The 17,707-nt window shown below is 59.3% G+C and overlaps 1 protein-coding gene across 1 annotated transcript; it reads right to left on the bottom strand.

Moving 5' to 3' along the window:
* Positions 1 to 5,909: 5,909 nt before the first annotated feature.
* NKX2-2 (NK2 homeobox 2) lies at positions 5,910 to 7,548 on the bottom strand. The gene is given in 4 exon segments (XM_056357598.1): positions 5,910 to 6,213; positions 6,216 to 6,414; positions 6,416 to 6,630; positions 6,934 to 7,548. Coding segments are annotated over 4 exon segments (816 nt in total). The 5' UTR covers positions 7,193 to 7,548; the 3' UTR covers positions 5,910 to 6,070.
* Between the last annotated feature and the right edge of the window lie 10,159 nt (positions 7,549 to 17,707).

Here is a 17,707-nt window from a genome sequence, read left to right as displayed (position 1 = left end):
ATTCTAGGTGCTCTTATATGTGTGCCCATGTATGTGCACATTAAAAAAAAAAAAAAAAAAAAAAAAGACAGAACTGTTGGCTCTTCATATGTAAAAAAAGTATCATTAACTAATGCTGCTGTGAAAAACCCAGCAAATTTGCTGTCACTGGATGGTGAATCTGCTGAATGAAAGTCTTGATGTTTAATCAATTAAACGCAAAATTTAGCGGTGCATCACCTGGTAAGAAATAAACACAGAATGGATCAGCCTGTGAAGCAAAATAGATCTTTCCGGAGCTGGGAATGGGTTATCTCCTGGGGAAGAAATAGAAATCCCTGGTTTGGAGAGTGCTGGTTGCACTCTCAAAAAAGTGAGCAGTGCCAGGCCTTTCTTCTCACGCTTTACTTAAGCGAGGGCTGATTTTGTTTCTCCTGAAGCATTTCCTAGCAGGGTCACTGTAAGGTGGGGTGAGCATGCAACACTGCTCTCAGGAATGAGAGCTGGCACTTCTCCAGAACTGATTAATTTTTTAATTTTTTTTTTGTTACAAAGGTGTCCTAACTCCCTCACTATGAGCTTTAAGTTTCTGCTCAGATACTTTCAAATGCCAGAAGTGGAGACAAAGCCATAGCCTGGACTCTTGATTTTGACACAAACTGTGAGTGTTGGCATTCTTTTAAAGCTAATGCAACACACCAAATAGCACGGCAGGGGAACAAAGCTCAGCTGAGCATCCCTGTGGCTATTGCACGTCGTGGTAGGCTATCTGCTGCTGGGGGGGGGACACTTCCTGGAGGCTGCTGTTTATTTGGCCTTTTCCAAAGCACTTTGATTTGGGTCATGCAAAAAAAAAGGGACGTCCTCAAGCACCTACCTGCCATGCTTAGATGACTCACTCACTACCTTCAAGGGTGCAAGTTGTAAGTGCCCCCAGTGCATTCAAAAGCAGTAAGGCAGCTGTAGCCATCCCCATGCCTGCCCATGCTCTGGCTTTATGCAGAGGTGGGAAGAGATGGAGTGCTGGGAGGAAACTGCACGTGTCACAGCATTTCAGCGAGCTGAAGGTGAAGCAATACCCTTACTGGATAGTTGGTTTGTCCTTCTGGTGCAGTTGATACTCGTACTTATATAAAACAGGTCAATGCTTTGTACCAGACCCTGTACTGCCTCCCCAAAAGGTGGGTTCCTAGGTCTCGAGGGTCTGCTTGACACCTGTAGCTGCTGGGGGCAGAAGAGGCAGCAGGAGTCCCCACTTCTCTGGTGTCTTGCCCCACATAAGGATTGGGGGACAGATATTTTCACGTCTTGACTTTGCACCTTGAGCTCTGTGCTGTACTTCGAAGTGGTGGCTGGGGACCCCTGCGTGCAGGGCCGAGGATGCTCCCCGCCGCAGCGGGGAAAGGCAGGGTGCTGGCGGGGACCCCTGGAGCGCTCCCTGTCCATCCGTCCTGTCGGTGCAGCTGCCGTGTCACAGGGGGCGTGGGGACCCTTCCCCGGATCGATGCTGTGCTGAAGGGTCTCGGTCGCCATCGGGACCCCTGCGGCGGGGGGGGGGGGGGGGGGGGTGTGACGGCACGTCCCTTATCCGGCAGCGCCCCCGTGCGGCCGCCCGCGGCCATGACCCGACGGGGGGGCGGTCGGGGAGCGGTGCCCAGCGCCTCGGCTCCCGCGGGTTCCCCCCGCCCCGGCCCCGGGGGAGCGCGGAGAGGGAGCGGGTCTCCGCGCCGGGCTGCGCGGGGCACTGCTGCCTCCCTGCGGTCGCTGCCCCGGGGAGGGGGGAGGGATAAAATACATTCCTACCGCTGCAGAAAGCGATAAACCCCTAAACTGTTTCTTTTGGGAGCGGCGGGGGGGGGGGGGGGGGGGGGGGGGGCGGATAGCGGTGGGACGTTTGGCTGGGGAACGGCTGCGGGGCTTTATTGGGTGATGCGGGCAGGATAAGGGGAGGTGATGGTGCGGGAAGGATAAGGGGAGGAGATGCGGCCCAGAGCACCGTGTTTCTGAAGCCACAAGTGCACGTTTCCTGAAAACACCGCCCAGGGCCGTGTCTCGCCGCCCCGCCACTCCAGCCGCCCCGGGCACGTTGCAGGGGTGGGGGGCGGTCCCCCTGTGTCCCCCCGCAGCCCTTCCTCACCGGCTCCTTAATAAACACCGCCGAGAATTGCCCTTATACTCTGTAAATATTGGATTAGCTTTTCATTGACCAGCTCTCTTGAAAAGACCCGAAAAATCCACACCGGTTCCAAACTAAGCCAAACAGTCAATAGGTGACGAAAGTAAGTTATTTCCAGGGCTTAAGGGGCTTCCAGCTCATTATCAGGTTATCTGAGGCGCCTAAACAGTGCCTTCCCTGCTAGAGGGCGGAGGAAGGCGGCGGGGGAGGAAGGGAGCGGGGCGAAGAGGTAGGTGCCTGAACTCCGGGCTCAGCTTCTCACCCGCCCTGGTCGTGGCCCAAATCGCGATCAGCGCCGTGTGTCGCGATCCAAACCCGACGGGCGCCTCTCGCGGCGCGCAGCCCCCGGGGCGGAGGAGAAGGGCGCACCGTGGTGGTGTGGGGGGATGCACGAGCGGCGGGGCAAACCGGCAGGCAGCTGCCAGACCTGCAGGCAGGAGGAGGGCGGGGGGGGGGGGGGCGGAGGTGCCGGACCCCCCGGGTGAAGCCTCGTCTGCGCTGCCGGCTCGCGCCCGCACCAGCTCAATGCCGGGGCACGGCAACGCCCCGCGCAGCGCTGCGCATCCCTGCGGCCTGGAGGGAAATGCCAAGGGTGGTTGGGTTGGGGGGCTTCTCCCCCTTTTTATTTTTTTGGGTTTTTTTCTTTTTTCTTTTTCTTTTTTCTCCCTTTTCTTTTTTCCTTTTTTCTTCCCCCCCTTTCTTTCTCTCTCTCTCGCCTCCCTTTCTCTCTCCTCCTCTGACGGCCTGCCTTGCACGACGAGGAGCTACAACAAGAAAGAGCCGTTTCTCCGGGGGAGAAGCGGGACGTGCCAGCCTGCCGCTCGGTACGGCCGGGCCGCGCAGGGAGGCAGCCTGCATAACATTACCGGCCCTGAATGCTGCCTTGTTCTGCTGCCCGCCGCAGCCTCCGCGCAGTGCGGGCAGTGCGGGCAGCGCAGGCAGTGCGGGAAGCAGAGCCCGGCTGGTGGGCTGGAGCCGCAGGAGCGGGCATCGCCTTGTGTTTTACGGGGGAGATGCTTTTGGGTCTTTTTTTGGGGGGGGGGGGGGGGGAGTCTGATTTCCTGTGAAATGAGAGAAACTTGTCAGCGGGAACTGGGAGAAGAGGAGGGCCTCTGTTAGCCTTCAAAGAGAGAGGGAGGGAGAGGAGAGAGGGAGAGAAAGAGAGAGGGATTCTTTTTCCTTGTTCCCCCCCTTCCTTTTTTTTTTTTTTTTTTTCCAGAATAGATATAGCACGAATTTTTAATTCGTCTTCCTTTCACAGACAACAATGCTGGTTTTGAAAGCTGGGCACAATTTGGGTTTTGTGAGGGGTCCCCCGGCCCAGCTGGCCATATGGGATACAACATGTAGAACATGCCTAACAATGAGCACGAGTGACAGCCCTAACAAAACGCAAAGGACACTGCTCCCTGACTCCGAGATGGACTGCCTCCCATAAATGAATTGAATGGCCCTAAAAAGAAGAAGGGTGGGGGGGGGGTGGGGGGGTGGGAAAAGAAGGGAGGGAAGGCACAGGGAGGGGGCCCACCCCCCTCCATACTGTCTCCTCTTTTTTTCTCCCCCCTTCCCCGGCCCGGCCCAGCCCTGACTGCCTTTGCCTCCGTCTCTTTAATATGCACGCCTCTAACATGCTCACCTCCCTGCCTCCCCCATTGTGCTGTTTTGTGAAGTCTACTGTATATTGTGCAAAGATAGACTGCCCGGAGCTGGCCCGGCAGCATGGGAGATATAAGGCCACGGAGGTTAGGGCCACACAACTGGTTTTATAGACTTAACAGAGCTTTGGGGGGGGGGGGGGGGGGGAGGGGAAGAAAGAAAGAAAGAAGAAGAAGAAGAAGAAGGAAAAAGCGACGATTTTCCCCCTTCTCCGCTCCTGGCTCGCACGCTGGGGCTGGAGAAGGGAGAACCTGCACAAGCCCGTGTGCCCCCCGCAGTCGGCACCCCTGCCCCGCTGGCCCGGCCGGGCTGCTCCGCGTAGGCACCCCCCCGCCGGCCTCGCCGCCAGCCGAGCGGCTCGGGTGGGCTGGGTGGGGGCTCACCGGGGGGAGGAGGAACAAGAAAGGGGGGAAGTAAAAAGAGAAAAGGAAAAAAAAAACCAAAACAACAGCAAAAACAAATACCGGCAGCGCGGAGGCTTGTGCCGGGGGCTCTGTGGCCGGGGCGGAGAGGGGCACGGCGGGCCCGGGGTGCCGCGGCCCGGTACCGACCCTCTTTGCTTCGGGCCTTGGACTGACTCGGCTCGGCACGGCACGGCACGGCCCTGCTCAGCCCCGGCGGGATGGGGCGGGTGCTGCCCTGGCCCCACCGCAGCAGACAAACCCTGCTTGTTTGTTAATTTTTTAAGCACCTTTACCAGCCTAAAAAGCGCAGGGGAGGGCGAGGGAGCGCCCAGCCGCCCCGGCTCTGCCCCAGCTCGCTCCGAGCCGCGGCTGCGCGTGCCCAGGACCGGCCGTGACTGCGCCAGGACCGGGCTGGGTCCCCGCCGCGCCCCGGCCGAGCCTCCAGCCAGCCCCCGATCCTCCTCGCCTCTCTCTTCTCCCCTCTCCCCCTTTCCTCCGTTATTTTGGGGGGGTAGCCCAGGCGTTAACCCTTTCCCCCGACCTGCATGAGCCGCCGGCGCATCCCCGAGGGCCGAACGCGAAGTTTCCGCGCTCCCTCCGGTGCAAACGGCACCGGCCCGGGGAGGGAGAGTGGGGGTGATGCTGGTACCCAAACTCCGCAGCCGGAGGCCCCCAGCAGCGCAGGGGTGTATAAAAGCACAATCACAGATATAAAATAGTTCTTTCCCCCTTCGCCCCAAGTTTTTTCGCCTGCTCGGGGCGTTGCGGAGGAGCCGGGCTGAAGCCGACTGCCCCAGAAAAAACGTTTTCCCCCGAAAAAAGAAGTTGTGGGAGCGGCGGGCGGTGGGAGGCCGTGGGGCCCTGCTCGGCCGTGTCTCCGGGCCGGGCCCGCCGGCGGGGGGATGCGGGAGGCGGCTGCGGCCGCCGGCCGCACCGAGAAGTGGAACAAAACTGGTCCGTCGTTGTTACCGGTTCCTTCCTTTTTTTAATTTTTTTTCCTCGAAACAGCTTTTTTTAAAAAAATTAAAATTCTCATTGAAATATCGAAAACCTGGGTTTGTACACAATGAATCCACAGCGGCGAGCGGGAAGGGTTTAATCTGCGTTTCTTTTCCCTCTGCTCGTGGTTACTGAGGAATAGCTGCGCGCAACCCCCCCACCCCCCAGAAAGAACAAAAAATACCAAACCCCAAAAAAACAAAATGAACGCCCCGGCTGCTACCGAGAGCAGCGATAATCACAACGGGATATAAAAATGCACCCGGTAATAGCTGTCGGGGTTGGAGGCGGCGCAGCAGCCGGGAAGGGGCAGCCGGGACCGCGGGCGGGGTGCGCAGCTCGGCGTCCCGGCCACCGCACGCTCGTTCCTCACACCTCACAGAATCACAGGAGCAGCGGGGGGGGTTTTATTCTTTATTATTTTTTTTTTTTTTTAATTCTGACGATTACCCCCCCGCCCCCGGTTTTATTTTAGTTGTAGGTAGACAGGACCACTCTGAATGGCGCAAAAATTTCTGTAAACAATGACGCACAAAAACACCTCCCCTCCCTTCCCCCCCCGCCTCCCCCCCGAAATGAAACCGAGTCCCCCCCCAAAAAAAAAATATGGAGGGGAAAAGAAACGGGAGAGGGAAAAAATAATAATAATAATAATAATAATAGCAATAATAATAATAATAATAGCAGTTCCCTCTCCATTCCTTCCCCCACAGTTTTGATTTTATTTTTGGAGCATCAGTCTGTATCTTTCTCTCTCTCTTTTATTATTTTTGTTTTTCCTCCTTTTTTTTCCTGTGTGGGTGTGGGGCGTGGGGGGTGGGTAGTGTGTGCGTGTGTGCGCGCTCCCCTCCAACCTTCACCAAGTCCATTGCTGAGCTTGTACCAAATGGTGTGCTGTGGGGTACTGGGGGTTGCTGGTAGCGCTGTACTGGGCGTTGTATTGCATATGCTGTAGAGACTGGGCGCTATAAGCGGAGAAAGGGATTCCCGTCTGGAAGTCGCGGCTGCCAAGTCCTGAGCTTTGAGCGTGTGGCAGGGCTTGCCGTCCCTGACTAAGACCGGCACGGCCACCCGCCGCGGGGAGGGAAGAGGAGTCACTTCCATACCTTTCTCGGCCCGGGCCCGCTTCATCTTGTAGCGATGGTTCTGGAACCAGATCTTCACCTGGGTGGGGGTGAGGCGGATCAGGCTGGCCAGGTTGCTCCCGCTCCGGCGCCGACAGGTACCGCTGCTGCCGGAACCGCCGCTCCAGCTCGTAGGTCTGCGCCTTGGAGAAGAGCACCCTCCTCTTCCTCTTCTTCCCCGCGTCCCCGCCGCCCGCCGCCTCCTTCTCGTTGTCGGGCGACTCGTCGGCCGACGGCTCCGGCGATTTGGCGGAGGGGTCCTGACCGCCGCCGCCGGCCGTCAGCCCGTGCACTGCGGAGAGCCCGGCCGAGAGCCCCCGTCAGGGGGGAAGCGCGGGGGGGGCTCTGCACTGCGCCCCCGCCGCCCTCCCGCCGCCCGGGACAGCGCGGGGGCATGAACGGGTAGGTGGATGGATGGATGGATGAATAGGTGGATGGATGGATGGATGGAGGCACCGGCCGGGGCTCAGCCAGCCGTGGCGAGCGGCACCCCCCCGACACCCCCCCTCCCTAAAACACCCTCCGGCGCCGGGGGAAGCCCCCCGCGGTCGCGGAGCGGCGCTGCCCCGTCCCCGCGGCACTGCGCGGTACTCACGGGAGTATTGGATGCCCTCGGCGCTCGCCAGCCAGCGCGTGTAGGGATTATCGCTATTATCATAGAAAGGGTTCTTCAAAGGCAGCGTCTGAACAGTGTCCAAGGGGGTTTGTCCCAAAACTCCCGCTTTCTTGGGCGGCTCGGGCACCTCGCTCTCCTCCTCGCCGCCCTCCGCGGCGGAGCCGTCCTCATCGTTGGTGTCGGGGAGATCCAAAATGTCCTTCACCGAAAAGCCCGTCTTTGTGTTGGTCAGAGACATGTTCCGGCCAAATTTAGGCAGGAAAGTTGGAGGAGCAGCTCCGGCGAGCCGCCGTGCCAGGGGCGCACACACGGAGCGGGGAGAACAGCACCGCGCGCGGCAGCCGGGGGGTGGGGGGGGTGGGGGCTTCGGGGGCGGCGGCACGCGTGGAGAGGAGGAGGGAAAAATAAAAATAATAATACAGATTTATAGAAAAATAACGGCAGGGGTTTGTGCAAAAGAAGAGAAGCGCGCCGGCCGCAGCGGTGGATCTCTGCGGTGGTGGTTTCTACGGGCTGGTTCTGCCACGGGGAGAAATTCAGCGAGCGGGAGCAGCAGCTGGCTTCGAAAATAGTTGTAAACTCCAGGGGAAAGGGGGAAAGATACGCCAAAAAAAAAAAAAAAAAAAAAAAAAAGTTTAAAAAAAGAGATCACTTCTGGATCTTGTTTAAACACCCCGAACCCGTGCCTGCCGCTTGGGAAGCCCGAGCCATTGCTGGAGCGAACAGTCCATATGAGGCTGGTCCCCGCACATGAACCTGCCGAGAGGAGGGAGAAAAAAACACATTAAACCCGGAAAGGTTGGCCACGTGTGGGCGGGTCTTGGAAGTCAAGTGGATGAAGACAGTGTTTGCAGATGTGAAATTGCGGGTTTTGGGCGAGCTCCGAGCTTCCACCATTGGTGATGAGTGGTATAACGTGTCAGTTAATTACCGGCGTGGGGAGGGCCCTTCCGCGCGTGTGTGTGTGTGTGTCAGCGAGAGAGGGAGGGTGTGATTTCTTTTTTTTAAACACAGTATTTACATACAAAGAGCCTCGCACCAGCCCGATATTCCGCATACTCCAAAGTGTGTTTTCCACCGATTGCCTTGAAAAGCAGGGAGGGAGGGGGGGAAAAAAAATCTATATACTTGCGGGGGGAGGGTGGTGATAAGGATCGAGTGAGGCTGCGTGAGCGGTTTGCCACCCCTCCCGCGCAGCCTGCGCGCCCACGCAAACCCGGGGGCAGCGCCTTTGCGCGGGGATGCGCTCAAAGCCCCGCGCGGGACCGAAACGAGAGGCGGCTCAGATGGCAAGAGACCAACTTATCTAAACCGCCTAGGTCAATATTTTGGTTGAGGCTTAGGGATGAACGCTGGAAATTAAACAGCAAGTAATTGATTCTAGCTTGCTCCGAAATTAACCGAACTGGCAAAATGCGATCGTCAGTCACGACCCGGGGAGATCCGGGAGGTGATTACTCGGGGGGGCGGGGGGGGGGGCTTTATTTGAAGAGTTCTCATTGATTGTGCCTCCTTCTTCCAGGGGAATAAAACCCAGCCTGTTTGATTACTTTAATGGGCTGAAGCCCAATGGACTTTCAAATATAACTGATTTTTTTTGCTTTTCTTTCCTTTTTTTTTTTTTTTTTTTCAGGACCTGGGGAAGGAGGGGGATGAAGAAGGGGTTGCGTTCCAAAGGGGCGTTTTGGAAGGTCGAACCTTCAGGTGTCACGCAGGCACGCACCCACGCACACGGCGCCGGGAGCCATGGAGCCCGCCGGCATCCCCGGCCGCGGGCCCCGGCGGAGCGGCGCGGAGCGCAGCAGTGCCTGCGCGGCCGGGGAGGCTGCCCCTGCCCGTGCGGGGCTGCAGGCCACCCCCTCCCCAACTTCTTCCCTCTCTAGCTGCCTGCCACCAACTTTTATTTTAATTTTCCTTCTTCCTGCCTTTTCCTGCACCCTCCGAAGACCCTTGGCCATGCGCACCCGCGCCGGGTACAGCCCGGACCTTATTCCCCTTCTTCCTTCCCCTTCTCCTTCCCCTTCCCTTCCCCTTCCCCTTCCCTTCCCTTTCCCTTCCTTTCCCTGAACAGCCCTGCAGCCAGACCCCGTCCCGGGACGGGCTTGTGCGTGGGGCTGACGGTGGTGTGCGGGGTCCTACAGTGTGGGAAAGGGCTTCTCACCACCACCGTTATATTTGGGAAGGAGAAGTTGCCCGAGTTTCTCTTCCATGAGGAAGGAGCGGGAACGAAGCTGCTGGTGGTGGGAAGTGGAGGAAGACGGTCCCTCAGACATCCTCCTATTTGCCGATCAATGTATTCGCACCTTCCCCTCCTCTCCCTCCCAGCTCCCCTCATCTTTCCTCCCCCAACCCCCAGCCTGCCTCCCATAAAGTATGTGATGTGTCTGACAATGCCCAGGGATTTTCCGCCCCCCCCCCCTTTTTTTTTAAGCGAGCCCCTGAGCACATCCTGGGTGGTCGGACCCGCGCAAACACAAATACAACCCTATGGCTAAGCTGGAAACAATGTCCGCAATGTAGACAAATGTCCGGCTTCTGTTGGAACCCTTTGTCTCGGCGCAGTTTTTGCATTTATTTCAGTGGCGAAATAATACGTGATTGACGCCCTCTTTCAATGTGTCCTAACTGTTGGGAATAAATCTGAGGTTGTTCCTAGTTGTCATGGTATTCAACTGCGCTCAATGGCTATCTCTTCATCCATTTCGGAGTCCTTCCTCGATATCGAGGGAACCCCCTCGGGCGGGCGCTCCCCCGCTCCGCTTCCCTTTCCCCGCGGGGAGGGGCTTGGGACACACACCAGACTTTAATTTCCAGCAAATCTCGGCTTTATCGATTGATTTATTCCCCCACCCCACCCCCCGCCCCCGGCTCGACCTGCCCGGAGCGGGGGAGGCGGCGGCGTTTCGATCAGATGGGGCAGGATGGTGTTCCGATTCCTTTTCGCCGCGGCAAGCCAGCGGGAAAAAAAAAACCCAGCAGCGACAATCGCGACAGCGGCACGACGATACAACGTTCCGAATTAAAGAACCCCGGCAGAAAACAAGCGGTCCCACCGGGGGAGGGACGGGCAGAGCATCTGCGGGGCGGCGGGGCTGGCGGCCCGCTTCTTTCGGGCCGGCCTGAAGGTCAGGCCTCAAATAACTAATAACGACAAAAATAATAATAATAACAGACACACACACCCCCGAGCCCGGACAGACGGAGAGCCCTGCGGAGCCTTCGCGACGTGGGCCCCGACGGCGCCGGGAGCGGCCGTGCCCACCGGAGGAGGCCGGGCCGATCGTCCGCGGGCACGGCCCGGGGGTCGCGTCGGGCTGGCCCGCCCCGGGGAGCTTTGCCCGGGCCCCGGCGCCACCCGAGAGGTAGCGGGCGGGAGACCTGCGGCCCGTTCCCCTCGGGGAGCCCCGGCGTCCGGCAGCGGGGGCTGCTCTCACGCGCGGGAAACGCTGCGGGCCGGGGCCGCTCTCGCACTGCACCGAGCTAGCGGCCCGGGACGCCGTGACGTCACCGGCGGGGAGTGACGTAAGAGCCGGTTCGGGCCCTTTGGCGTCAGGAGTCGCGGGGCCGGGACGCAGCCCCGCGCCCGGGGCCGCGCTGCGTGGGAGGAAAACCCGACGGCAGCCCGGCGGCTATCGCGACAGCGTCGTGGGGCGCTCCCCGCCACCCCCCGTGCCTTTTCCCCGCTGCGTGCGTGTCCCCCTCCCCAGGACCCTACTGGAACCCACCGGCTCCGCACCCCGCGGCGTGGCCCTCCCCACAAGTGGGACCAGCCGGGGCCGGGGGGCCACGCTCCAGCGCCAGGGCGCGGGGTGGCCCTGCGGGGGGGACCCGCGGGGCCGGCAGGGGACGAGGGGCTGCCCTCCCAGCCCGCTCCCCCCGTGGGCTCGCCCCGGCGGGGTTATTTGCACAAGCCCACAGGAGGCCGGCGGCGCGGTGCGTGTACATAGGCTGAGTGGCTGCACTCCAGGACAAGTGCCCTGCGAGCGGGGGGTGTTTCCCTGTTTACCTTCACAGGTAGCTCAAACACCCGCCGTTCGCCTCCCCTGTTTGTCCCCCCGCCCCGAGCTGCGTGGGGAGCGACCCTCCCACCCCACGAGCGGCGGGTCTTGATTTTAGAGGCATTAAAGCTTGTTTTGTTGTTTGGGGGTTTATTATTTCTTTCTGGTTTTTTTGGTTTGTTTAAAGAGGGGATTAAAGCGGGGAAAGCCCTTCTGCGCGTCTCACCGCGCCTGCGGTGCCGGGGCTCCAGCGGCGGGTGCGGGGCGCGCCGATCCCAGGCCTGTACCGCACAGCGCGTGGGCCGGCACAGTGGGGTTTCGCCACGCCACGGGTGACCCGTTGGCTGCTGTCTTTAGGCGGCGAGGTGCCTTCGCTTGCTTCATCCCGCTCTGCCTCCCGCGGGCGGCCCGAGGGCTCCCGCTCCCCGCAAAGCGCCGGGTGTCTCCCTCCGGTTGAAGCCACCGACGCCCCTGACTTCACTCCTTTCCCTGTCGAGCGATACCGTACGCGTGTATTTGCTGTATAACACATCAATGAGCGAAGGGTGTTCGGCAGGAGCCCGCCGCCATCCCTCCCCTCCCGTGCGGTTCGCTCGCGCTGACCTCTAACCCAGCCCCGCATCGCATCGCCGATAACAGCCGTCAAGTGGATTAGTTTATTGTTTGATTAGCCCAAAGGTGCGAGCTATTGTTTTCCTTCACTCCAGACCACAAATAAACAAACAGAAAGGACTGCACCTTGCCGCTCGGTACGGATTAGCGAAGCCCACACAAAGCCTTTGTTAGGGGGACAGGTTTATTTTATCTCTCAGAATGAGCTACACTTGAAATAAAGAGCGAAAGGGAAGCGCAGCCCACGTCGCTCCTGGTAATTGTTATTAGGAACTTCACCCTGAGAGCATCCCCTGTAAGCAACACCCTCTTTGTTTTAAAGTGTGGCAGGGGGAAAGGAGAACCGCGTTGTTAGAGAAGATATCTTTTGTTGGCGATTTAAGAAAAAAAAAAAAAAGATAAACCTTCTAAATATCCCCGCAGGAGCCCCGCACGGGGGGTTTCCAATCGCGTTTCTCCAGCGGTGCAGCGGCAGCTCGGCAGAGATGCTGCCGGCTCGGCGGCGGCGGCTGGCAGGGGGACAGGCAGCGCAGGCGGGAGCCACGCACCGGGGCACCTCGCACACCAGCACCCCGTCCGGAGGAGGGGTGGGGTGGGGGAAGTGGAAAAAAAATCCTATTCCCTGAAATGAGGGGGAACCAGAGCCCTCCGAAACCTCCGTCGCTTTCGGGAACTTAATTTAACGTGCGGGGGTCGGAGTTTCTGCGGGGTGAAATTCCCGTCCCTTTTCACGGCTGGAAAAATGGCATTAACAAAAGCGTTAAGGATGTTTTGGAGAAGAAAAAAGGAAAAGGAAAAAAAAAGGGGGGGCAGGGAGGGAAGATTCCCTGGCATGCAGAAGGGAAGCTGGCACCAGCCTTCCCTGTCAAGGCTCAAGAAAAAGCCCCTGCCACCCCCCAAAATCCCGGCGCCGGCCGGCCTTTCTTCTGCAGACAATTAAATCTTCTCCAGGACATAGGAATCTAAATGAGCTTTCCTATTCTCACGATTACTCTATCTCCTTCCCCCCGAAGCTTCAAAGGCGGAGAAATCCTTCCAATTCACCGATATTACTTATAAATTTGTAGATCCCGATCTAGCCTGCCCCCCAGCCAACCTCCCGAGGTGGTGAATTGTAATAGAAATTGGGATTTTCCCCCCTCCTCCCTGGGGGCTAACGGGGTTATGTCAGAGCCGGAGGGCACATGTTAGGGCTTTGATAAATGCACTTTAATGAGATCTTTGAAATTATTGCCAATAGTGGCGGAGGCAGTTTGTTAAGGCCATGCGTGCGAGCACAAAGCCGGGAGCCCGCAGCCCCCCGCAGCCCGACCCCGATAGCTGTTTGTCTTATTTAATTTCTCCCCCCCCCCCCCCCCTCTTCTCCCCGCCCGGAGAAAGCCGGTAAGCCCGGCCCGGGGCCTCCCTTCCCCTTCCAGTCTATTATAAACTGGTTTATTTACCGGGCAAACGTTTCGCCCTCAGCCCCCGGCGAGCCCCCCGGCTGCATTCGTTCCCGTCTCCCCGATGATTAAACGTGCCCCAATGAGATTAAGCTTTGTCAGGAACGTTTCTGCTGCGGGAGGAAAACCCGACCCGTTTCTCCCGGGGCGATGGGAACGGGGGAGCGGCGGCGGGAGGGGATTTACGGCTGAGAGCACTTTCTTATCTGACTGTACCTCCCGCACCCGCACGCCCGGCGCGGAGGGCTCAGCGCAGGTAGCTGCCGGGGTGTGCCGCGACGGGGCCGGGGGCCGCGCTCAGTCCCCGAGGAAGACCCCGGTGCCCTGCGTGGGGGTCGAGGGTCAGGCTCTTTTCGGGAGAAGGCCGGGGAAGGGCCCCTCCGGGGGGACCCGGCCCGAGAATCGGGGCCCGAGTCGGGGCGCACCGGCGCGGCGTGGGCAGCCCCGGGGGGACGGAGGGCAGGGGCGGAGGGGGAGGGCGCGGCGGGCCGGGCGGGGGCCGGGGCCATTCCCGGTCCTCTGGCGGACTCTGCCGTCGCAGCCGAGAAGTGTCCCGCCGCCGGGGCGGGGGGGGGGAGCGCCCCCGGCTCCCCCCTCCCTGGGCCGGGCGGGCGGAGCGCCCCGGCCCCGCCGCGCACGGGGGGCGGCAGGGCGCTCACCGGGGGCCGGGGGCGGGCCGGCCCGGCGGAGCCCCGACGGCGGAGCAGGGGGATCAGCACCAACTTCTACCTGCGACCCCCCTCGCGAGCCCCTTCCCACCTGCTGCTCCCGATCCCCGCCCCCCACCCCCCTTTTTTTTTTGTTGTTGTCGCGGTGCCCCCCGCTGCCGGCGGCGCGGGTGCCTGCCGCTGCGCGGACGGACAGCGCGGCAGCCCCCGCCGCCCCCTGCCCATCGCGGCCGGGCTCACCTGGGGCCGGGGGTCCCTACGCGGGCGGGGGCTGAGCTCCGCGGCGGCGGCGGCTCCGCGCTTCTCGCATTGTCTCCGCCGTGTGCAGGGCGGCCGCTCCTTCCTCCGGCTTTACATCGCTCGGTCTGTTTGCTTTCCTCCCCGGCGGGTGACGCCAGGCGAAATACTGGCCATATGTTCAGCGGTAATAAATTGGTTATAAGCGCAAACACGCTGGTTCCTGGATGGCTCTTTTAAGCCTGCCCCGGCCCTGCCGCTGAGCCAGCCCCTCTTCCCCCGGGGGGCAGAGCCCTCCCCCCGGCACCCCTCCTTCCCCGAAGATGCGGAGAAGCCGCTCGCTGCCGGCGCGGGGAGCCCGCCCCCCCCCCCCCCCCCCCCCCCCCCCGCCCCACGGCGCGGCCCGGATCGCCCCCCGCTCCCACCGCGGCCCCTCACACCTCCCACCGCCGCACCTCGGGCGGCCGCAACTTCCCGGCCCAGCCCGGGCTGCTCCGCGGCGAGCTCGCCCTCTATAAATCGCTCGGTAGCTAAGACGCTATAAAAACCAAACAGCCAGATGTGGCACGTTATTTATGTGTGAAAGCTCGTTTACATTAGATATGCTGATCCAAGCTTTGATAGCGGGGGCTTGCAAGAGATTAGAGCTGGGTTGCCAGAGACGGCTCCAGCTGCAGCCCCCCTCCCCTGCCCCCCCTTTTTTTTAATGGTAATTCTATTTATTTATGTGGGTTTTTTTAAAGGGGAGGTGAAAAAAAGGTGATGGAGTTGGGAGCAGCGGGAGTTGTGCTGTTCGACTTCTTCTGAAGCCGGGGATGTAAAGTGGTACCTGCACAAGAAGCTCCTGCAAAAGGTACGACACACACCCCCGACGATACAGACAGAAATATGAAGAGCTGGTCACAAGGGCTTTCTGGGCATCCGAGCCTGGTAGTCCATCCTCCTTTCAAGGGCTGGGGTAAGATTACCAGGGCAGCCCTGCTGCAAGGTGAGCCCCGTGGCTACTGCCCACCCCAAGGAGCCAGCCATGCCGCCGGGCCTGGGTGCAGTCAGGGCAGGTCCCTGGGAGCCAAGCCCCACGCAGCAGAAGGTTGTGCTGCCTCATTTTAACCCCAGAGACTAAAACACTGTCAAAAATGGTGTAACCCTGGAGGCTGTCCATGTTCAGGAAAGCTCCCATGTCTCTCCAGGGCGATATGCAAAGTCCTCTTGAAGGGGCATCACCTGTGACTGCTGGGGGTAGTGGGAAGGTCACAGGGCCCTTTCTCCCATCTCACCTCATCTGAATTCTTTCTGCCACCTGACATATTTTTAAAAGCATCGGAGAGACCTTGGACTCCTCTGTGAAACTCCCCAGGGCCTAGGACAGATATCTCTTAGCTAAATACCCCTGTCACAGGCAGCTCTAACAGATAAAGTGATTGATCCTTATACTAATCAATAAAGATCTTGTTCTGAGCAATTAATAACTTTGCCAAGCTTGTTTTGTTTGGATAGAGAAGTGCCCAGATTGCTGACCCAGGGAGTGAAACTGGGGGGGGGGAGGAATAAAAATCCTGTTGCCCACATAATAATACAGCAGTAAATAACTAGCTCTTTACTCACATACCTGTGAAGTCTTCAAGCTTTCATAACAAGAAATTCAGTCTGGATGCCTGGGACGTCTACTATGTACCCAGGTAAAGCTGCACAGAGGGATCTGAGCTTGCGCTTCTATACGTTTGGTTATAAACCCATCTAAGAGGGGTGAGCTCACAGCCACAACGCACGTGCGGGTCCCCCTGTGGCAGAGCCCACTGTGCCCCGGGCTGAGGGTCCCCCCACCTCCCCAGCTGTGGCTCTGGCCTCCACACAGCCCCATGGGAGGAGCATGGGAGAAAGTCAAGGGTGCAACAGCTGGATTTGGGGCAGGTGAGGGAGGGTCAAAGGGGAGAAAACTGGGGGGGAGAAGGAGGCTGCGAGCAGCTGGATGAGGAGATGGGGCTGGAGGTGGGGAGAGGAGGAGGATGGTCCATGGTTACAGCAGCGGCAAGCTGTGCTGTCGGGAGTCTGACTGGAGCCTGGGCTCCCCACTCCTGACCTTGCCTGGTCACCGGCAGCAAACCTCCGGGCAGGGGATGGCTCAGCCCCAGCCCGATGCCGGGGGGCATGGGACCTGCCTGCTGACGGCATTCCTGGGCCTGATGGACCGCTGGGCTCCGGGCCCTGCACGCATCCTCTCTGACAGCAATGAGCCCCCTCTCAGGTTGTATTGCAAAACATGAAGTTACTATTTTATTAATAAACCCATTTTGTATTCATTATTGACAGCAAACCTTTTTGGAGGGCTTTCTGGTACCCGATGTATGTCTCCCACCACCCTGAGAACTGCCGAAAGCCACACCGTCAGGCCTCGGTGAGGGGAGTAAAGCAAACGGCGCGGGTTTCCACCCTGAGCCCGCGTGGCCTTGTTTCACCCAGTTATGGAAATTAAGTCTTTATTGGTGAGTGAAACCAGTGTGGGAGATATCGAAGGGCATGCTTCACAGGTGGGGGAGGCTTCTGAGATATTCCTTTATTTGTAGGCTCGTCAGGAAAGGCTGCTTTGGGGAAAAAAGGTGGAAGAGCAGAGGTCAGGATACCTTTTCTATCTAGGTTTGCTCTCTTTTCCTTTAACAGCCCCAACAATTGTAGTGATTTTGTTGGAGAAGGTTGGACTCTCAGACCATGAGGGTGCATTGGGGGGAGCTGCCAGATCCCTTCCAGCTCCAGGGAGAGAACAAATGACACTGCTGCTCAGCTCTCTCCCATGGTCTGGTGCCCTCCCCCATCTACTCCTTCAGCACCTCTGTGGGACAGCAGAAGTCTGCTTCCCACATCCATCCCTGCTGTCCTCCCTCCCAGCACCTAATACGCTGCCCACCTCAAAGAGGAAAAAGTGGAAACCCCTGCTCTTAAAATTTCCCACGTAAAGTCTCTCGGCGAGATGCAGGATGGACAGTCTGGACCCCACCTTGGAGAGGTTGGGATGGGCTCCACCTTGTTACAGGATGGTCATTTCCAAGTATCTGCAGTCACAGCCTGTTTCTCTTGTGCAGAGCCCACGGGCACCTCCTTGTGCCTGGCTCTGCATGGGACTGTGGGTTACGAGTCCCCATGTGCCTGAGGGAGGGGAAGGGGCTTTTCCCATTTCAAGGCTTGGTCAATTTCTCAGCAGGCTCTTCCAGGTGCGTGGGGTGGCTGAGCTGCCTGCCCTCTTCCTGCTCGTTGTTCTGAGGTGACAGCCCTTGGCTACTGCTGATACGATTTTGAGCCAATTCAGGCTACCTTGACCCTGTTAATAACCCCCTTTCAGCATTTCATGTGCATGATCCCCAGTGTCCCTGGGAAGCAATGTCTGGAAGCTGGGTTGAAGCAGTTGGGGCATGGCATCAGCATGATGTGCAGGATGGGCTTATGCTCCTGTGGGCCTGTTCCCAGCATTTCTGAGCCAACCCTTGCTGCTTCGGCCCATCCAGAGGCCGGTCTGATGGTGCACACAGGGGAAGCCTTGGGCATGGCCAAGGGGGCCTGAAGTTGTCTGCTGCTGTCATGGAACCAGGGGCTCTGGGGATTGCTCCTCTCAGGAGCTGAGTTTTGGGCTGCAGTCCCTGGAGAGTGTGGGTGTCTGTGAGTCTGTGCTGGTTAAGACCAAACCTGGAACCTGGGCTGGCCGCACAAGCTGGAGCAGATGCCAGCCCCAGCATTCCCAAGAGGTCCCTAAATCCTGGGACAAATCTTGTCTTGTGAACCAGATGGAAATGCTAAGGCTTGGTGC

Source organism: Falco biarmicus, chromosome 12 (genome assembly GCF_023638135.1).
Source record: "Falco biarmicus isolate bFalBia1 chromosome 12, bFalBia1.pri, whole genome shotgun sequence".
NCBI classification, from domain to species: Eukaryota; Metazoa; Chordata; class Aves; order Falconiformes; family Falconidae; genus Falco; species Falco biarmicus.
Note: the sequence above shows the minus strand (reverse complement) of the source record. Positions and strands in the feature narration are given on the sequence as shown.